The following is a 22381-nucleotide window of genomic DNA, read 5'->3' as shown; positions in this document are numbered from 1 at the left end:
TTGCTTGTGTACCCAGCATATTCAGATGTCTGGAATATTCCGATAAAAAAGACTCGTCATATATAACACTACTCGTCATCACTGTTTCGAAAAACAGACGAACGCACGAAGAACTTCGCGTAGATCTGGACCGAAATTAGAAAGTGGTGACCGTGACGGGATGTGACGTCACCACTTCAACAAACTCGCGAACATCGGAACTCACGAACTTTTGACGAAGGCAAATCTGGATGTCTCTAGTCATTCATAAACAGTATTTTCATATACGTCTTTCGTATGGATTGTGTTAGTTAGTATGATGGAGCGTAACTCAAGGTAAATTGAGGCTGGTTTCGAGACGTATATATCCCTGTGTGACAATAATGTGAGGCACTAGGCCAAGATAATTATTCAAACTGGACAGGTAGAGTTCTCAAGGAGTCGAGTTATTGTTAGGCGATGTGAAAATGGTAAAGCACGAAGGTACTGTAGCAGGCATTTCAATCCTAACAATGTTACTCGGTCTCGGTTAGTTTTAGAAGATAAGTGGGTAATACTAGATGTATTGTAGTATGGACGGTTGACAAATATGAAAACATTGACTATGAATAATTTAATTAGCGCAATATGATATTAATGTGTTACAGATGGCACAAGTTTATGAAACTATCAGCGACGTTTCTGTAAATGAGGAAAACTGCAATAAAGAAAAGCCAACCTCAACCTCAACCTCAGCCAAATTGCATCCTGTGGTACTATACTTGCCGTACGACGAGGCAATGACTCTGTCACAGATCCAAGTGACAAATGCGTTCTCCTCCTCCCTGGTGAAGAGAAAGAATGGACACACAAAAGTTATCCTCAAATATAAGAAAATGGATTAACCGATGAACAAAGAGTGATTCACACGAAATTTTAGTTTCTAGTTCTAGTTCTGGTAGTTACAGTTACAGGAGAATATGTTTAAAATATATAGATTATGCGGAGCATAATGATAGAAAGCGGGGGTGCATGTAATAGATGGCCCTATTAGTATTATCAAACACTGTACATAAGGAAGACGTGGAACTTGCGAAGAAAATGCGAAAAAGTGTTTGTGGGTTATCGTCCCTAGTCACATGCTGGCGGCGAAAACAAAATGGCGGATCGCGTAGGTACCGATCGTGTGCGAGGTGGTGGTAAATTGTGTTCGGCTTTTTGTTGCAAGAACGCCCGTTACAAACAGAGCTGCTTCGGGAAAACTTTCCACAAGTTCCCTACAGAAGAAAAAAGGTGGGTTGTGCAGTGATTATTTCATCAGGTTTACCTTCTTCAGAATGAGAATGCAATGGCTCGAGTCAACTCACTCAGTAGACTACAGCGTCAGCGAGTACTTACGACTGTGAGTGTGAGTCAGCAGTCAGTACAAAACAACAATTTACACTTGATGACAAACCCGTGGGCATATTTGCCGAAACCTTTATCAAACCTTGCTTACGGGAAAACTACAGTACAAAGGTACATCACTCATCCGTTTTGCGTTCAGGCAGAGCGTTAGATTTAGACTGAAGATCTGATTTAGCTTTTTTTGTCTTTCCTTTTTGCTTAGTTTAACAATAACATTGTTGTTTTTATTGTCAAACTAGGTGCAGAATATGGATGCAATTCACAAGGCGAGAGGACTTTGAAAAGCTGCAGCCAGCTGATGTTCAAGGTCTCAAGCTTTGTACTGATCACTTTGAGGCCAACCAGTAAAACAATCCTGCAGAGAGGATCACTTGTGTGGAATGCTGTCCCGACATTGTTTGCAGTGCCCAATCCACCACCGAAGGTTATTTATTTATTGGTTTTAGGTTTTTGCAAACCAAAGAAGCACACTATTAAATGCAGGTTGAGTAATGACAAGTTTGAGGCTGATGTAAGAATTGAAAACAAGTTAGCATTGTTCCCATCAAATAATGCCTGTTTGCATTTAGCGCAAAAAAATGATAAGGCCAACAAAAAAAAGTTACTTATTTTGGATCGACGTCTTGATTATGATGATATGATGAACTTATTTTGCAAAAAAACAGCCCCAAATGGCAAAAAAGGTATAGGGTCGGCGTCAACAACAAAAAAGTTGTATGTTTCTGGTCACCTGACCCTACCTATGTTTTCCCGACGACCCTAGACTTTTTTTTTTTTTCATTTTCAAAAATAAAAGGGGTATTCGAAAATCAATTGTTTTCCTGTTTTTCAACGAAATAGTTAAAAAGATGGTTTAAAAAAAAAAAGTTTAGAAAAAAAATCTCCACCTTTAGTCATGTTAGGTCACAAAAAAGTCTGTTTAAGGTAACGTAGCCCCCCCAAAAATAGCGTCGGTAGGTCGGCTTTTTAGTTTTGTATTTTAGCCATCTGAATATTTTAATTTTATTTTTTAATGCCCCCAAAAAGTCTAGGGCCGGTGGGAAAAAAATAGGGTCGGTCCGGATACCGTAAACAGATTATTTTTTGTTTTGCCTTACCAGAAACATACACTTTTTGTGTGTGGCCTAAGACCAATGCCATGAAATTGGGAGAAATGTTTCATTGTGACTGGGTGTTGGTTGTGAGTTTGTCAGTTAAAGAGCTGTGCAATTTGCAGGTTGCTAGTGGGAGGAAGCCACCATCGCAAAGGGTAGCTACAAATGAAGCCAGCACCGACCTGTCGCCTGATGCACAAATTGTTCAACCAGGTAAGAGATTTTTAACCATGAAGAACACCCTGACATCAAAAAATGTTTAAACTCATCCATTACATAGTTGATAATCGCTGTATAGGGTGACGGGCGCTGTGGCGGGGTGGTAAGACGTCGGTCTATTAACTCGGAAGGTCGAGGGTTCGAATCCCGGTCGCGGCCGCCTGGTGGGTTAAGTGTGGAGATGTTTCCGATCTCCCAGGTCAACTTATGTGCAGACCTGTTAGTGACTTATCCCCCTTCATGTGTACACGCAAGCACAAGACCAAATACGCACGAAAAAGGTCCTGTAATCCATGTCAGAGTTCGGTGGGTTTTAGAAACACAAAAATACCCCGCATGCTTCCTCCGAAAGCGGCGTATGGCTGCCTAAATGGCGGGGTAAAAACGGTCATACACATAAAATTCCACTTGTGCAAATAAATGAGTGCACGTGGGAGTTTCAGGCCACGAACGCAGAAGAAGAAGAAGCTGTATAGGGCGGATGCATGGATGGATGAAATTGTACCTGTAGTTCCCACACGTAATGATGGGAAACATATCCTGTTAGAGGCATGGTGTAACAAGAAACAATTAAGTGGCTCTATTCCCATCTCCCCCCCCCCCCCCCCCCCCCTTTCCCCGTCGCGATATAAGCTTCGTGGTTGAAAACGACGTTAAACACCAAATAAAGAAAGAAAGAGGCATGGTGTGTGAGGAGTTTACCTGGTACTGTTGTCCTAATCAATCAATCAATCAATCAATATAAAGCTTATATAGCGCGTATTCCGTGGGTACAGTTCTAATGGCCTCACCCATTCAGTACCAAACAAGGTCAATTCCATCATTGTTCCACATCGTATCCATAGTTGCTAATACACTTCATTTCTGGCCTGCCTTCCTACGCTATTGTTTATTTTCATTTTGTGATTGAATTACACATGTTTTAATTTCTTCCAGGTTGTAACTTGTTATGGTTATGTTATTTTATGTGTGTTTTGTGTGTGTGTTTTCTTTTTTAGATGACATTCAGGCGATCCTGGAGGACATAGGATGTAAAGCATCAAAGTCGTCATCCTCCCCATCCCCTCGTGAAGCGGAACTTCGGCAGAAGGTCAACAAACTGAGGAGCAAGGTTTTCCGATTAGAAAAGACAACGATGGAACCCCGTGTAAAACGAGCGAGTAAATTAGCCAAGCCTCCCAAGAAAGACTTTGTAATAGAACAGTTGTCTCATATATTATCAGGCGAGGCGAGCTATTTTGCCATTTATGCCTGTTACATATTTACCGGTTATCTGCTGCTGTATCCAATCCTGGCAGAGACGGAACGCATGTTACCAAGGAGCCGAAGGAGAGTCGATGAGATGAGAGAATGTGATTAACAATTGCCAACTCTCTCCGTACAAAGAGGGTCCAAAATTGTATCAAAATATAGATCGTAGGGAATTCAAAATAAAAAAAAGACAATAGACAAAACATGTACTTCGGCTCATAGAGCCTTCTTTAATTTTTGACTCAAAAGTCCATGCTCCGAGAGTCCTTTTTTTAATTTTGAATTGCCTACCATCTATATTTGTATACATTTTCAAAAAGATTCAACAGTCACCTTCCGTTATTCTTGAACTTGGCTATCCCAGCCTTACCTCAACATTCGATATTCCTGTGATATTTTTGACGTAAAATCAATTGTTACTGTAAAACACTTCGGCAAGAGGATTGGTCCAAGCAAACAAATAATAAACTTGTAAGATTTTTCCTGATATTTCCGATCAATTGCCTATGGTTTTATTTAGCTAAAAGATTCAAACGTCACACCTATGACTCATGGCTATTTTTAAGGGGAGAGTAGCATCCCTGGTGTGTTGTTTTTGATGTACCTTTTGGTCTGTTTACAGTAACATAGGCACACAAAAAGAGGGTCGGTAGGTCGGCTTTTCTTACTTTTTTTTTATAACCATCTTTTTAAATTATTTTGCAAAAAAACAGGAACAAAATTGATTTTTTTTTCTTTTTCTTTTTCTCCAAATGCCAAAAAAAAGGTCTAGGGTTGGCGGGGAAAAATAGGGTTGGTCGGGATACCGTAAACAGACTATTTTGCTTTGTTTTGCCTAAGCAATGACTAACAAACTTTCTTTAGGGTCTGACATTGTATATACTATACAATTTTTGGGGTATTAACTAAATACATGTATACAGTTTTTGATTCCTTTTATACTTTTTCACAAATTAGCCCCCCCCCCCCCCCCCCTTTTTTTTTGTAGTCTGCCCTGGGGGCGGGAGGTCTCCTAATTTCGGTTTCTAGGGTCATCTTATGCTTCCCCATGAGCTGAGAACTTAATTTAAAATGGGCCACGATTTTTTTATTTGTATTTTGTAATTGTGCCTTTGTCCAGTCACATGATTTCACTTTGTACTTAAAAACTTGGCACTGTCATCATTTATTGCTATTTATTGTTCAGTTGTTCAGTATTTATTGCTATTGGGCATCAGTTGTTCAGTTGCCCTCTTTCGAATGAGCCATGCATGCATTATGGATGTGTTTAGCGAATTGGGATACCTCAAGCAATGTAAAAGAAGAAACAATGTGAAGCAAACATATAGCACCAAATAAAATAACCGAATCAAAATGGAAACTTCTTCAGTGTATGTGTGTGTGTGTGTGTGTGTGTGTGTTTGCTGTTTTAAATACCGAAAATGTGAAAATAAAGCAAGTCACAACATGAGAAAGATCGACTGTACTAGTCATAACAAAGCAGGAAACAGCCTGATCAGCATGCAGCAAAGGGGAATAACTCATATTTAGCCATTCTCATTTCTAAGCATGCCCAATGAGGAAGTTATCCTTCTTCCCATTGTAGTTTCTTTGGTATTATCCAGAAACTTTAACCTGAACATTAGTGGATCTAACTTTTGCACTGAGAAACATGTGATACAGATCTAAAAGTGTTCTTCATTGACACAAGTGAAAGATTGGGAGACTTGTGGACAAATGTTACGATATTAACTGTGTTAAGATGTACTCACCAGAAAATCACTGCACAGTTCGTAGCAGGAAACTTTCGCTGACTAGTTTATGTAGTTTTTATTCGGAATCGTGTGCGTATCGATCGCATTCTTATGAGATGAACACAATGGAACGTAATCTTCTCTTTGATGACGCCATTTTAGATGACGTGTTATTCGAGATCTCATCGAAGAAGAACGATAAAAGAATATTATATTATAAAATGTGCATGTGAATATTACTGCATGCATTTTAGAATTGATTCATTATTGATAAGATAATGATTGAGTGAAAGGAAACAGAGATTTAGTTTAGTTAGATAAATTGTTTGTATGTTGTTAGAGGTTACCTAGAGAAACGTAAACAAACACTTTTTGGTCGCTTTGACTTGAGAAGGTGTTATACGAGATCTCATCGAAGCAGAACGATGAGAGAATATTATGTTATGAAATGTGCATGTAAATATGGTTATGCATTTTAGAATTGATTCATTATTGATAGGATAATGATTGAGTGAAAGTAAAATGGAGATTTAGTTCGGTAGGATAGGTTGTTTGAGCGTTGTTAGAAGTTACCTAGAGAAACGTAAACAAACATCCTCGATCGCCTTGACTCTAAGACGATCGAGAGTGTCGGTTCGTTGCTAAAGGTACGAAACAACTAAAGAAAGGAAGGAGAGACAAGGTATGTTGTTTATGTTGTTAGGACATGTATTGGGGTAACGTAGACAGACAGGGGAGATCGTTATAGACGATCGAAACGTTAGTGGTAGCTAGAGGTAACAGGTAAACAAACAAGGAAGGGGATAAATAGAGAAGGGAAAGGAGAAATCGGGGTTCTAGTTGTTCTATTTGGCTTAGCGATTTGGTTCTTTTGGTTCTAGTCGCTTGTTCTATTGGCCTGTTTTTTGGGGGGGCTCGTTCTATTCAGTTCTATTGTTGTATTCTAGTACTTCTTCGAGACAGGAAAAAGAGGCTATGATATTCTAGACGGTACTTCTTCGAGACGGGGCTATTGAGATATAATATTGAGTTAGAGAACACTAGGTTCTAAGCTACACGACGGGATAGCGGTCTACAAGAAGGAATTGGGAAAAGATAAATTAAGGCCAGTCTACAGAAGTAATCGAGGTCTACAGGAGGAAACCCGGAAAAGAGAAGTCGGGGATAATCTACAGGAGAGATCAGTCTACGAAAGAAATCAGTCATTCCACTCTATGTCTTCTGGGCTCGAGGTCATGTAACAGAAAGAAGATAGATCGGAGCAGAGTTATTGTACGTCATTCCTATTTTACATGTGAAAGAATGATACACTGAGAATGAGATACGATACGAATTTATTAACATATTAAATCTGAATCTTGAAACCTGGAACAATTTGTGTCTGTTTTATTCTTCGTCTTCATTAACATTCACACACACATTAATCAACAACGAGAGAAACCAGCGATCCGTTACAATATTAACAATACAATTGAACTTTCACACAGAGAACCTTTGTGTCAAAGAAATCAGTCACACAGAGAAAAACAGAACAACAAAGTCGAGGCTGTAGATGTCAGGCTAGTCAAACGGACAAAATGAAACTTAGATGGTACTTTCGCTGAATGGCGAAATTTGATTTAACACTTCTCAACATTAACAGTGACCAGGAGAACGCAATACAGGCATGGGAATTGTCCGCCGAATGGCGGATTTCCGCCGAATTTTTTTTTTGTTCCGCCGAAAATGCAAAAGTGTCCGCCGAAAAAATAAAGGGGGGAGGCACACAAAAAAAGCACCGGTTACTTTGGCCTTTGGGCAAAAGCCCGCGAAAACTTTCCGTACTTTGTTCACGCACTGCTACCGCCCGCCTCAGTTATTGAACTTTTATGTTTGAAAGTAAACCAGATTGCACAGATTGTGTTACAAGTTACATTTTCCTGTTAATGTTTGTCTCAACAGATCAATTTTTTTTACAAATTTAAACCATATATAATACATGTATATATTTTTTTTCTTCAAAAAAGCAAAAATTGGTACATTTTTGTACTAAAAACTCTGATTCTAAAAACAGAATTTAATGGCAAACTTGGAGCTCAGATGACACCAGATTGCACCATCTGGGTTCTTTGGAGAAAAAAATGTTCCGGGGGGGCATGCCCCCGGACCCCCCTAGTAAGGCTAGGCGCTTCGCGCCGTCGACTTGACGCTTCGCGTCTACAGTTATAAATTTTCCGCCTTTTTTACAATTTTTAATTCCCATGCCTGGCAATAAGGAGACTATTTACTGAGAATCAATGGCCATTTGAAACTCGAAGGTGTGTAATAAAAGATTCGACTTGTGTACCAAGAGGTGCTGGGCCATCATCGTGTGACCTCGATACAGAGGCTGTCTCTCGTGTGTGTAGTACCGTTAGGGTGCAGACGTGGTTATCTGATCCTGGAGGCGATGGTGAAACCGGAGACACGGGTCCTAGTGCAGGGCTCTCCTCTGGGGTAGTGTGCCTTTTGTTTTTGCAGCCCTTGTGTGACAAATCATCGCCAGAGGTGGCTAGGTACAGGCCAATTGCCACACCGCAGGAATTCCGGCGTTAGAAAAGTACTCTACAAGAAGTATTGGTCCATGCTAGACCGACGCGGGCTTGGAATTGTGCATTGTACTTGGTGAAAAAGACGTCTTGCTTACATCAAGACAATGCAACACGGGTAAACATTAACCGAGAAATGATGCCCGACTGTGTGCTCAAACTAGTGAGAAAGCTTTATCCCAACCCCACAGGAATACCCTATCAAGGCCACAACTGGTGGTAAAGGTTAGTTGCATTTCTTTCTTCATATCCGATGTAACAAATACACATGCACCTGAGACAGCATGCTCTGGAACCAAATTGCCGCATGCCACGTGTTTTGCTATTTTTGGAACGCATGGTGTAAATCTGTGACGTCGGAGAGTGTTGACTCCGCCCTTTTCTTTGAACAAGATCCCCATTGAAATATTTGTTTACAAATATCTTCTTTATTATGGAGAATTAACCTTAACTAAGCGCATAGGGTGGTAAATGTGTGAAAACCAGCTGTGTGAACAAAAAATCTGACACCGTAACTCATGCTTAACCGAGATATTAAAGAAAATGTAGGAACAGTATTTGTCCGTTGCCTGCAAGAGGTTTGAAATGATTTGCCAACGCAGAAGGTCAGGCTCCTTATATACTCCTGCCGGGCCCAGCCGACCACAAAGGGCCATATCAGGGCGGTGCTGCTTTGACATATAACGTGCGCCACACACAAGACAGAAGTCGCAGCACAGGCTTCATGTCTCACCCAGTCACATTATTCTGACACCGGACCAACCAGTCCTAGCACTAACCCCATAATGCCAGACGCCAGGCGGAGCAGCCACTAGATTGCCAATTTTAAGGTCTTAGGTATGATCCGGCCGGGGTTCGAACCCACGACCTCCCGATCACGGGGCGGACGCCTTACCACCAGGCCAACCGTGCCGGTTATCAGACAGATAGTCAGACACACACATTGAAGAACATGTGCTCGGCGGGTGGTGCTGTATGTTCTGAAGAATACAGTGTCTCGCGGTATTGCAGCTACCATTATTTTGATCGAAATTAATAATGAAATTATACTGTTCAAAAAAAGAAACGCATAGTTGCTACTTGCCAAATTTGTTTTATTTTTCGAAAAAATTAACAGAAAATCCAATATTTAGATTATTTGTTTGAAATTTGGTATGGACACAGTTGAATGCACACACAGTTCATTTGCATCTTCAAATCAATCAGTCAATCAATACGATTGGGTGCCGAGGCTGTCAAGTCAGTAGGGGGTGTGACTGCCTTGAGCAGCAACAACTGCCCGGCACCTTCTGGGCATGGACTGGATCAGATGCCGGATATCTTGCTGTGGGATGGTGTCCCACTCCTCCTGAAGTGCCTGCAATAGATCGCGGTGATTTGCCGGCGCTTCTTCTCGCCTGCGCACACGTCTGTCCAATTCATCCCAGAGGTGTTCTATCGGGTTCATGTCTGGCGACATGGATGGCCAGGGAAGCACCTGGACATGGTGGTCGGTGAGGAACTGGGTGGTGAGTCGTGCTGTGTGCGGGCGAGCGTTGTCCTGCTGGAATATGGCATCCTGGTCAGCCAGAAGAGGAAGGGCGTGTGGGCGCAGAATTTCCTCCACGTATCGCTGGGCAGTTATGCGCCCTTGGACGTGCACCAGGGTGCTCCTTCCAGCGGTATTGATCGCCCCCCACACCATGACGCCTCCACCACCATGAACGGGTGCCTCATCCACACAGTTGGGCGCGTAACGTTCGTTTACTCTCCGGTAGACCCTCCTCCGACCATCATGTCGCTGGAGCAGGAAGTAGGACTCGTCGCTGAACCACACGTGTCTCCAGTGATTCCGGACGGTCCAGCGAAGGTGCTGGTTGCCCCACTGCACTCGGTTCTGGCGATGGCGGCGGGTGAGGACAGCTCCTCTGTGAGGTCTGCGAGCTCTCAAACCAGCTTCATGCAGGCGGTTCCGCACGGTCTGGTCCGATAATCGTTGTGGCCCGGGGAGAGCCTGGACAGAAGATGAGGCCGACAGGAAACGATTCCGGAGGTGGCGGAGCCGTATGAAGCGGTCGTGAGCAGCAGTTGTCGCCCTTGGTCTTCCCGCTCGTGGCAAGTCAGCAACGGAGCCAGTGGCTTGAAACCTGACCCACAGTCTACTGATGGTGCTCTGGGACACGTGGAAGTGCCTGGCAATTGCACTTTGACTTTGGCCTGCTTGTAAACGACCCAATGCAATTTGGCGGTCTTCTCTGCTCAATCGGGCCATCTTTCGTCGCTGAATTGTCGTCTGATTTCTTTGTGGCGAACAATCCGCTTTTATGGGTTTTGGAAGACATGGTGAGAGCTCAATATTCCCCGAGTTTCACGAGATTACACTGAAGCATGACGAGTGGTCATGCCAAATGAGCAATTTTGACATTGTAGCCACTGATAACGCATGCGTCACGTGCAGAGCTCACTTGTGGCAATGGACGAAAGGTCGACGACCAGATAAACATTTTCTGCAGTTTGGTGGATATCCTTGTAGCCATATAACTAAATTATCCAAATATTACAAGCTATGCGTTTCTTTTTTTGAACAGTATAGTAAATAAAATAGCAATAATGAATAATAAAATCCATTATTTCTAAAATGCTGACTGTTTTGCACTAAAAACACATTATATGTTTGCCGGTTTATGTTGATGTCCATTTCAAGTTCCCGACATGTCAGTTTTGTTTTGCGTATTAGAAATAATTCGTAATAAAGTTGACTTTTATAATCCATTTTGTCATTAGGACTTATCATTTGTTGATTGATTGCATTATAAACCTTTTGAAGGCTGACATTGAAGCTTTCTTAAGATAGATGCATTGCCCAAGGCCCTAAAATAATAATTGATGACGCATTTGAACACACACTCGCACGCGCACACACACACAAACATGCACACGCTCTCATAAAGCATTACACCTGGGGGCACATATTTTAATATAAAAGGAGGTGCACATCCAGTCCTGATCACAAAAGCACTTCTACCGCCATCAGAATTCCAAAGCAGCTGCTCTTCAAAGCTTCTTCACCCACGTATGTATACTTTTAGCTATGACAGAAAAGACAGAAACCTCGACATTATTTTCTTCTAACATTGTACGTACTGTTGACATTGTTGCGGCTCCTGCGGCAGTGTGCATGTACACTATCTTGCTCCTGCCTCTTGCCGTCTCTGAGGTATGGCGACCACAGACACACACACACACACACACACACATACACACACACACACACACACACACACTTACATCCATTCTTATATATATAGTAGATACAGAAAATGTGTACACCCGTTCATGATGTTCATGTTTTTTCCTCATTACAATGTATTAGCAGAGACATACATACATTCTATCTATGTCTCTGGTATTAGTAATTGAGCCAACACTTCGGTTTTAGTTGAGCAAAGAGAAAGGATGCAAACGATCGGCTAATGGCTGTCTCGTCCACTCTAACCTACCTTGGACACATTATCCGTACTGATGTGATCACAATGTGTAGAGGTGTTTTAAAGCTAACACTTTGTAAATGATTTAGTGTTCACTCTGCGGCAACGCACCGTGTTCACCATGAGCCAAACGTCTTAACAGTGTGGCTTCTAGGTGAGTAACCTCTGGTTGCTAGACAAATAACATGAATACAGAGGCTACTTCTAGTTCACAGACGGAAATAAGCACGAGATGGAATAAATTAAAATATAATGCTGTATTGTGGGTGTCTTGAAATTCTGATCGTTGTGCCGTGTTTGAGGCTTTTATATCGTAAACATGTTGTTGTTTTATAAGCGAAGCAAAGAAGAAACTATCCTTACTCATTATGCAAAGCATTGTATGTACATATTTATAATGTGTTCTTACTTCAGTTATCTATTAAAATGTAGCTTCTGTATTTTGAAAGTAGTCCCTCTTGAGGGCGAGGGCCACATGTAAAACGGCAGATCACTGCTTACTCTATTCATCATCATCATCATCATCATCATCATCATCATCATCATCATCATCATCATCACCCTGACTGGGACAGTCGTCGGGGGGGGGGGGGGGGAGCATGAGGGCTGAGGAGGCACATACCCTTCTCCAGGCTGTTTTGTTGGGGGCCGTCGACAGGAGGTCAGGGAAAGCTCACCTGCGTCCATTCTGTAACGTTGTCGGACCAGCTCTTTCTCTATTACCCTCGTTAAATAAAAAGTTGTCACTGTCATTGTCAATTGTCATTACAGATCCAACATGAAGGTCGTCGCTGCACTGCTTGTACTGATGGCTCTGGCCGCCTGCACCTCTGCCGACTACTACCAGGGCGGCGGTCGCGGCGGTTTCAATAACTTCGGAGGCGGTTTCAATAACTTCGGAGGCGGTTTCGGAAACTTCGGAGGCGGTCGGCTGGGCGGCGGTTTCGGCCGAGGTGGCTACGGAGGTGGCTTCTCCAACTTTGGCGGCGGATTCAACAAGGGATACGGTGAGTACCAGTTTGTTCCCTGCCATTTAAAGGGGCGGAGCAGGAGTCACAGAATTGCTGACGCAACGATTTGTCTTCTTGTCGCAGATAACGATATACACAGTCAAAAGTTTGACAGGACTATCTCCCAGATGCCTACACTTACCTAAATTGTTGCCAGCCAAAAGAAACTTTGTGCGGTTGTCGGTTCGCATTTCCCTCCAAAATGAAATTTACTGCATCCGTGATCACGTTCTGGGGCTCAAGACTGAGCGGATAGCCAAATTGGACCCACATACCATCTTTTACTATGCTCTTACGTAATGAAACGCAATGTATTGATAATGCTGCGTCGCTCACAAGAAATAACGGTTTTAGGTGTGACGAAAAAAAGAACAGGGCCTGAGTACGGTGATAAATACAAGACTTATTTTACAACCATTTGAAAAATAGGGGAAGGGCTCCTAATATGGACCACTTTTTGTTTCATGTTGATAACTAGCTTGTTTTCTTGCGAAGAAGTTTCATTTTGTGTTTGGTAGTCCTTCTCTCTTAGGTTAACCGTTAGGCCTAATTAGAGTGAAATAGCTTTGATAGACATTCAGCAAAAATTAAATACAGAAAAAATCACAAATGGTCCATATTAGGAGCCTGGGCGCCTAATATGGAACAGTGAAGCGGCCTTCACGAATCACTGTAAAAAGCCCCCTACACTTCAAAATAACATGATACAACTTAGTGTACAAGTCAGACTAATTCAAATATGCTTTAGATTGATCTGTTTCGGGTTGATGAGAGCATTATTTGAAGCACACCAGGAAACTAAAGAAGCTTATCAAAAACAGAGTGAAAATAAGTGAAATTATCAACTTCCACGAAAAAAAGACTTTTTGTAATATGTTTTTTAAATCTCGAGGGCTAGTTATAGGTTATTTCCAGCAAGCTCCTTTGTGAATTAATGAAAATAGCCTTTAGCTTTTTTTCTTCGATTTGTTGAAGGTGGTCCATATTAGGGAACTCGCACATACTTTGAGATGTTGCTATTATTTTTTTGTTTGCAGTAGAAACTCGGGGTCAACACTGCTAAAATGTAACAAATGCGGTCCTAGCTGTCATATATAGCAATTTTTGTGTGATAAAAGCTTTGGCTGTGGACAGAAACGAGTCCGTTTTAGGCGGCAAATTTAGATTGAACGCTGCCAAAAGTGAAAAAGAGAGAAAAAGCCTAACGGTTTTGAGATTTGTGTTTCTGCAACTGTTTTGACATGTGCAAGTTATCCAGAGAGGGTGAATACAGCGAAAAAATTTTTTTTGAGCGCTCTAGCAATTTTAAATAAAAACATTCTAAATAGTGTACATAGTTTACGTCTGTCTGTCTGTCTACCTGTCTGTATGTCTGTCTGCCCGTCCGTCTGTCTCCTCTCTCTCCGTCTCCCTCTGTCTCTGTCTTTGTCTTTGTCTCTCTCTCTCTCTCTCTCTCTCTCTCTCTCTCTCTCTCTCTCTCTCTCTCTCTCTCTCTCTCTCTCTCGCTCTCTCTCTCTCTCAACAAGGAACGATTTAACAATGATTTTTATTTTTGAATTTTGTTTCTAGGCGGCTACGGATTGGGTGGCGGATTCGGTGGACTCAGCGGCGGAATCGGTGGACTCAGCGGCGGAATCGGTGGACTCAGCGGCGGAATCGGTGGACTCAGCGGCGGAATCGGTGGACTCAACGGCGGAATCGGTGGACTCATCGGTGGATTCAACGGTGGATTCAACGGTGGATTCAACGGTGGATTCAACCATGGATACGGCGGCAAACACATCGGCAAAGGATATTATTGAATATCATTCCAACAGAATCCCCATTCCCCAATTATCTAACTCCTCAACGTTTAGTCCCTGGCTACTATGAGATTTTTGTTGCAATAATAAACATTGCGTCTTGACTGGATGGTCTGGCTGACTTTGTCTTTTGGATGACTGTGTTGGAGAGGATGAAAAGATAATGGCCAGTACAGTCAATCACAGACACACACACACACACACACACACACACACACACACTGGCTGACATCCTCCTGTGACTGTCGCCCTAGAACAGAATGAGTGCAAAGTCCTGGTCAACATCTCAAGTACACACACTTCTAATTGCCTATGTAACTTAATGTAACTACGTCTTATTCACTCACTGATTTTTTTTCCCATTTGCTCTATCTTACATACTTAATCTAAGCAACAACAAACAAGTCGCGTAAGGCAAAATTACTACATTTCAGTCAAGCTGTCGAACTAACAGAATGAAACTGAACGCACTGCATTTTTTCACTAAGACAGTAGCCTATACTCGTAGCATCGTCAGTCCACGACTCGTGGCAAAGGCAGTGAAATTGACAAACAAGAATAGCGCGGTAGTGGTTTGGCTGAGGCGGATAGCACGCTTTTCTGTATCTGTATTCTTTTTAACTTTCTGAGCTTGCTTTTAATCCAAACATCTGGCTGGCTGGCTGGCTGGCTGGCTGGCTGGCTGGCACAGTCCTGTGACTGTCGTCCAAGTCCCTTTGTTTTTCCAGACGGCTCCTGGAGGGAACCGGCTGCGCTGACCCTGCTAAGCATCACAGTCAAAGCATATCAATCTGCAGACCAAGAAAAACAGAATTAGTGCAAAGTCGTGATCAACATCTGAAATACACTCATTTCTAATTCAGTATGTAACTTCATGAAACTACGTCACATTCACTCATTGATTTGTTTCCCCATTTTACTCTCTCTTACACACGTGTAATCACAGTGGAAACAAGAGGCGAAGCCTTCAAGGCTCACGTAAGAAATCGACAAACAGTAACACAAACTCAATCACTCCGTCACACATACACACACACACACACACACACACACACACACACACACACACACACACACACACACACACACACACACACACAGTAAGCATAGCCATAGGTGAAACTATGCAAGAAAGCGAGACCCTGGATCTGCCAAGAAGTCTCGGCCCGCTCACAATAACAATGACCGAGACTTTCAGTAATTCCTTTGCGTGACGTCTAACCCTCTTACGTCATAATGTGACGTCTTCAAATAGTTTCTATCACACACGTCGAACACTTTTGACCGAGACTGACGTAATCCATAGACTCGGAAATGTTAAAGTTTCTACCACAGACATACACACATACATACGCACGCACGCACGCACGCACAGACAGACAAAGTTTATCATCGCATAGGCTACACTTACGTGAGCCAAAAAGTAAGAAAACGTCAACTTGCCTTTTCTTGGCTAATTAGCTAATGTAACACTAATTTGCCTTCCTGGTGATGATGACATCTGGCTGGCTGGTTGGCTGGCTGGCTGGCTCCATGCTGTGACTGTCGTCTGCAAACAAAGAAAAACAGAATTAATGCAAGGCTGTCCTGGTCAACATCTGAAGTACACACATTTCTTAGTATCTAGATTCCCAATGTTCGATATCACTACGTGTCGATAGCACTACTATTTATTCAACCTGCATGTTACAAGATGATTGGGAGGAACAACATAAATAGGAGACGGGTGATCTGTTAAACTTTAAAGAGCTAGAAGAATAATGTAAAGATTGACTATTGTCATCGACAGTCTGTGCCTGCGACCTCCAGTGTGTCTGGTCCTATTACCGAGTTACACACATTCGTTAGTGCAGCGTCACAAATACTCGGAGGAGAATACTTCATATCTATATATTCGCGGCTCTGTCAAGGGTAGATTTTGCTGATGCATTTAGGGTTGGATTTCGGCGATATCTTTACTCAAATCTTCATCTTAAAGGCACAGTAAGCCTCCCGTAAACCATCACAGATACTGTCACGCTTTTACACACAGTACAAACACCCTTTCATTTAAACACTCACCGCTTGAGAACATCCTAGGTGCCCTCCGTAAAGAGCGAGCAATTTTCAAAGAATTCATTTTCGCGTGGTTTATCTTACCCCTGAGCCATCGCCGGTGAACCCTTGTGATCCACTTTCCTTTTTTCACAATGTAGTCGTCAGTTTGTAATTTGAATGCGACTCGATGTAAGCTTATCTGCAATTGCACGTTATTATGTACCTCTGAATCTATACGAAACAAACGGCTGTGATTCACAAGAACTCTAGCGATGGTTTTTGACTGTTCAGAGGAACTGGCGACAGGCATAAACCGTCGTCTGCTACGAGAACCACGACCTTGCGTGACCTTGCTTCCGGGCTTTTCTTTTTTCAAACTTTCAAAACTTCGAATTGTACTGATGTTGTCTTGATGAAAAAAAGAATTCTATTATGATTTAACATGAAGTTGTGTGACATTGTCACCGATAGGGTTTAGTTTTGGTTCGAGGAACTATTTTCATGCCAACATACATTGTCAACCTCACTGTTTGAGTTGCCTTAACTTGATGACTGCCCCTATTAGACCGTTTACTTTGTATTTTTTGAAAGCAATATCAATAGCACTGACATCCAGCGTGACCAACATAATGTTGGCACTCTGAACACCAAAACGTATAAACCAATCAGCGAAGGACATGACACTGACGTCATTTCAAAACATGGATTTCCCTTACCAGATTCTCTCTTGATTTCGAAAATGTGAAGATTTCTTTGCTGTGATGACGCCCTATGGTCGGTTTATTATATAAAGAGAAACAACCGGGTCAGTGCAAGCGAGTGTCGACAGAGAACTATATGATGAGCCTGTTAAAAGCTTGTATGATGATAGGCTGTAACCCGGCCGTTAATTCAGTCCTCACTTTAACTTTTGAGACAGTCAGCTGGAAGCGTTTAACTTGCATGTCCTCAGCTTGTATTGCCTTCGAATCTATCCGGTGGAACAGCCGCGTATCAAGTACAAATTGGTGTCGTTTGTCTGTGTCAGTTTCAACTCAGTGAGGTCTTCTCTGGAAGTGCCCCTCAGTACCTTTCTGAACTCCTGCACATATACACCCCATCACGCACACTCAGACCGTGCATCCGCTGACACCAGGCTATTAAAAGTTGAGCGCTTCAACAGGAAGCACGCGGCACGGAGCAAGAACCTTCTGTTGTGCTGCACCACTACTCTGGAACTCTCTTCCTTTCTCTGTCAGACACTGCACCTCTCTCAGCTCTTACAAACAACAGTTGAACACTTTCTTTGTCACACAATACTACACCAACCCGGCCTAATGTCTTTTCCATTCCATTTCTGCACGTACTCCTCTCCCACAAAGTTGGCATGATTGTTGAAAGTGTTCGCTGGGTGTGTGTGTATATATAGTGCCGTGAATATAGTATATATGAATATTGTGTGAACAGTACATGTGGGTTTTTTTCTCCGTATGTTAATTGTTTGATCAGTGTAGGTTGTACAGTTTAATTGTTCTATTCTGTATATATGTTCTTTTGTAAAGGGCCTAGAGCCATAGGTTAGGCATTTAAAAATGTCCAGTTATTTTTTTTATTATTATTATTTTCATTATTATTGTTATTATCCGGACAATAAAGACATCGGTGGAAACATTGTCAAGATTTTCACTTTGTTGCACTGCCGTTTTGTCATTCGTTCAGGCGCCACTGAATGTCTTTCATTTTCATGGTAAATCAAGCTCCACTGTTCAGTTTTCCTACACAATATCAGGTAGAGCACAAAAACAGATTTACATACGTTGATTTGTTTTTCTGTTTACGGAGTGCACTTCCTTCTTTTGTTTGTTTGTTTGTTTGCTTAACGCCCAGCCGACCACAAAGGGCCATATCAGGGCGGTGCTGCTTTGACAAGACAGAAGTCGCAGCACAGGCTTCGTGTCTCACCCAGTCACATTATTCTGACACCGGACCAACCAGTCCTAGCACTAACCCCATAATGCCAGACGCCAGACACTGCAGAAATGTACGCCATCTTAAGAGCATGCCACTATGTCAATGACCTTCCTCGACCCCCAACAAGAGTCGTCATTCTCTCCGACTCAAAATCAGCTCTGACTGCTCTCCAAAATGGTTCCAGAAACCGGGAAGAGCTTCAGACGGAAATATTGTTCCTCTGTCACCAGATCATTGCCTCTGGGACAGAACTGACCCTTATGTACATCCCCTCACACACAGGGATCAGAGGCAATGATATGGCTGACAGAGCAGCAAAAGAGGCTGTCACAGATCAAGCAGCATTTCATGACCTAAAATTAACAAAGACGGAAGCAAAACACAAAATGGCCAAAGTTGCCTGGTGTCACTGGGAAACAGAATTAAAAACAGAAGGCAATGCCCATGGTTGGCTTATTCTGCCCCGACAAACAAAACAAAACAGGCCTACACTCCCCAACCCCCTCCTTAAAATACTTCGCAGAATTCGCACGGATGGATGCGCTTACAAGTTCTTTCCCCGTCTCTGTGAATGTGGACAGTTGCTATCTTTTTTACACCTCTTTGACCGCTGCCAATCACTCCAACAAGATTTCCGCAACCTACACACCCTTGTCAAAGAACACAAACTGAAACCCCATGAGTTTTTAGATAAACATTGCACGCTTCAATGGAAGCCAGCATACACCCTGTGTCTCTCAATATATAAGGCTGAAATAGGACATCTGTTCTGAAAACCTCATCCCCTTTCCTCCTTCCCACCCCTCAATCCTCTCTCCCACCGACCCGTTACCCCCCCCCCCCTCCCCCCCCCTCCCCTCCCACGCCCAACAACTAAAGCGTCTAAAACACAAAGCATAGCTATACTCAATTGATCAAACAAGGCTTAAGCACATACTGCCCTCCTACCTGAACTTAAGTTCCCCATTCTGATATATTTTTTAGCAAGTTGCTTCAATATTTTCCTTTAAATTTTTATAACTTACTCAGCCACACATATAAGAGGGCCCCAAAGGGTTTAAAATCGTGATCGTGATTGGTGTTTTTTTACCTTTCTGTGACCGTGATTGCCGAAATTTCCATTTCTGTGATCGTGATGGGACTTTGCCCGTGATCCGTGATGACCAAAAAATCAAGTCTCGTGATCGTGATTGTCATTTGTTTTCGTGATCGTGATGGGCATTATTGATAAAGCATTTTATTTTCAACGTACATTTTTCACAGCTGTATCACTCTATGAGTATGATCCTCTATTCGTCAAGGAGCTAATCCCGATTGAAGGGAAGCAACAACACATTCAGAAATATGATTTTGACAGCGATTGCTTCCCTTTAAGAGAACCAATCACACAAAAAAGAGATCCAATCAGAAGGCGAATTGTAAAAGTCTGCCAAACTTCATCCAATGGAAGGGCTTCGTGCTAAAGTTTTGAGTGCATTCAGTCAAATTCGAATTCGAAGATCAAATATGGCGTGCAGCGGTACTGTCATCCAACTTCTGTTATATTTTGTGGATTCAAGCCAGACCAAAGCAGGCGGCGAGAATGCCTTCCTTGGTGGAAAGGTCAGGCTACGGGTCCGTCTTTCCGAAGACGAAATGTCAAGGTATGTCATCTATCAGGGCCGGCCTAGGTAAGTACTAGGGGGGGGGGGGGGGTTACAGATGAGGGTCCAGGGGGCAAAGCCCCTTGGTGGGGGTCCAGTGGGCGAAGCCCCCTTGGTGGGGCCCCCTTGAAGCTGAACGTTTTTTGATGTTTCTGGAGGGAAAGGAAGCCTCTCCTTGAACGAAAAAGGTAAATTTGACAGCAAGCTGTATAGGCAATGAAGAAGAATTGAGATTGTAGGGACTCATACTTTTCATCACAAAAATCGTTGAAGAAAAATGTCTTTCGAAAGGGGGTGAGAGGTGCGATTTCTCCTCGGATTTCATGATGATCCAGATGCAACCCCCCCTCCCTCCCCCACACAATAAAAATGCGTTTGGGAGGTACATGCTTAAGCCAGGGGGGGGGGTGCGCAACCCCTGTAACCCCCCCCCCCTAGTCCGGCCCTGTCTATGTTGCTCTATGACTGTTCTGAATGTAGGCAAAGATCTTGAAATTTGTTCAAGATCTTTGAGTTTGATTGAGATCATTGACATTGTCGACATTGCCACGTCCGGCTGTCACTCGCTCAGTGTAACCTCGACTGGCTCGAGTCTGATCGAGTCTGCGTGTAGCCAAAACCGAAACTAGAAATGTGTTTTTCATCCCAGCAACGTGGACACGCTTGGCATAGATTCTAATTGTCGCTTCTTTGCATTAAGCTTGGATTTATTTTAGCGCCTGTAAACCTATCAACAATGGGTTAAGTTCAGGAACTATGGCGGGGAGACGTGCCAGTCAGTTTGAGTCACTTGATCCTCATGTCAAAGTCGATCAAAGTCATGTTCGTTGGGGATTTTGTTATTATAGACTCTACCATCACACATACATGTACTTTAATTTCAATCCACCCAATAGTTTTTGAGAAAATGGGTTTAAAAGATTTAGCTCTGGAAATGTGAAATTGTGCAAGTATATATTCATGTGTGTGAGTGAGGGTGTGGGAGTTGAATGTGTATGAGTGCAGGGGCGGATTAGGGGGATAGGGGGTTACAGGGGTTCCGGAAACACCCCCCCCTCCCCCCCGGCTGTCAAAAAAAAAAGTAATACTAACTTTAAAAGAAATAATGAGCGGCTGCTGACACCAGTTGATCATGTTTAAAATCAAGGATAAGCCATAAATTGTTCATAAAATAGCTAAATCTCTTCAGCTTCTGGGGGGGCTAAGCCCCCCAGACCCCCAACGGGGCCTTGTCCTGGACCCCAGGTTGTAACCCCCCCTCCCCCTCTGGCTTAACTGCTCCGCCCCTGGAGTGTATATTCCTGTGAGTGTCTGTATGAGAGAGAGAGAGCGAGAGAAAAAACAATGAAAACAACATTCTTGTTACTGATTACAAATCATGATATGTATTTCTATGTGTGTATGAAAGAGAATTAAAAAAAAAAAAAAAAGTGCAACAGTTGTCACTTTGTGTTGAATAAACAATAGATCCAGAGGAGCGAATTACTGTGTGGTTGTGTTTACTTTGACACGTTCTTTCTGTACGGGGATATAGCTCAGTTGGTAGCGCGCTGGATTTGTATTCAGTTGGCCGCTGTCAGCATGAGTTCGATCCCAGGTTCGGCGGAAATTTATTTCACAGAGTCAACTTTGTGTGCAGACTCTCTTCGGTGTCCGAACCTCCCCCCGTGTACACTACATTGGGTGTGCACGTTAAAGATCCCACGATTGACAAAAGGGTCTTTCCTGGCAAAATTGCTCAGGCACAGTTAATAATTGTCTACCTATACCCGTGTGACTTGGAATAATAGGCCGTGAAAGGTAAATATGCGCCGAAATGGCTGCAATCTACTGGCCGTATAAAATTTCATCTCACACGGCATCACTGCAGAGCGCCTAGAACTGTACCCACGGAATATGCGCGATATAAGACTCATTGATTGATTGATTGTACCTGCAACTTTTACCGTGACCGTGATTTGCCACTGGTGTTCGTGATCGTGAAAACAAAAATCAAGGTAACTGTGATCGTGAAAGCTAAAATTTCCCTTCCCGTGATCGTGATGATACCCCCCCTTTGGGGCCCTCATATAAACATATCCTACATACATAAAAAGCAAATAAGCCTACAAAACCGCTCCAGTCCAACCACATTCCGCGTACACAATCATTACTTCCATCCCCATTTCGAAATATCGCAACAACAGACCTCCAGATATATATATATAACACGATCATATGTGTTCTCTGTTTGCATGTTTGTC

General features: G+C 42.8%; 1 protein-coding gene and 2 long non-coding RNA genes across 3 annotated transcripts; 2 read left to right on the top strand and 1 right to left on the bottom strand.

The window, feature by feature from the left end:
* Positions 1-696: 696 nt before the first annotated feature.
* Positions 697-6506, bottom strand: LOC138964335 (uncharacterized). Its single transcript, XR_011455078.1, has 2 exons — positions 5681-6506; positions 697-803 (listed from the first exon to the last, which is right to left on the bottom strand). It is a non-coding gene; the product is annotated as an uncharacterized lncRNA (long non-coding RNA).
* On the top strand, positions 1015-5283 carry LOC138964334 (uncharacterized). The gene is made up of 4 exons (XR_011455077.1): positions 1015-1251; positions 1605-1789; positions 2582-2672; positions 3677-5283. It is a non-coding gene; the product is annotated as an uncharacterized lncRNA (long non-coding RNA).
* Positions 6507-11177: 4671 nt separating the features above from the next.
* LOC138963553 (acanthoscurrin-1-like) lies at positions 11178-14617 on the top strand. The gene is made up of 3 exons (XM_070335413.1): positions 11178-11281; positions 12468-12703; positions 14276-14617. The coding sequence occupies exons 2-3, from the start codon at positions 12475-12477 to the stop codon at positions 14506-14508; spliced, it is 462 nt and encodes a 153-aa protein (XP_070191514.1). The 5' UTR covers positions 11178-11281; positions 12468-12474; the 3' UTR covers positions 14509-14617.
* Positions 14618-22381: the final 7764 nt, after the last annotated feature.

Source organism: Littorina saxatilis, linkage group LG4 (assembly GCF_037325665.1).
Source record: "Littorina saxatilis isolate snail1 linkage group LG4, US_GU_Lsax_2.0, whole genome shotgun sequence".
NCBI classification, from domain to species: Eukaryota; Metazoa; Mollusca; class Gastropoda; order Littorinimorpha; family Littorinidae; genus Littorina; species Littorina saxatilis.
This window is presented reverse-complemented; position numbering and strand designations above follow the sequence as displayed.

Coding starts and splice junctions, on each gene's coding strand:
- LOC138963553 (XM_070335413.1), top strand. CDS start 12,475: ATGAAGGTCGTCGCTGCACTGCTTGTACTGATGGCTCTGGCCGCCTGC. Junction 12,704..14,275: donor CGGATTCAACAAGGGATACG/GTGAGTACCAGT, acceptor TTTTGTTTCTAG/GCGGCTACGGATTGGGTGGC.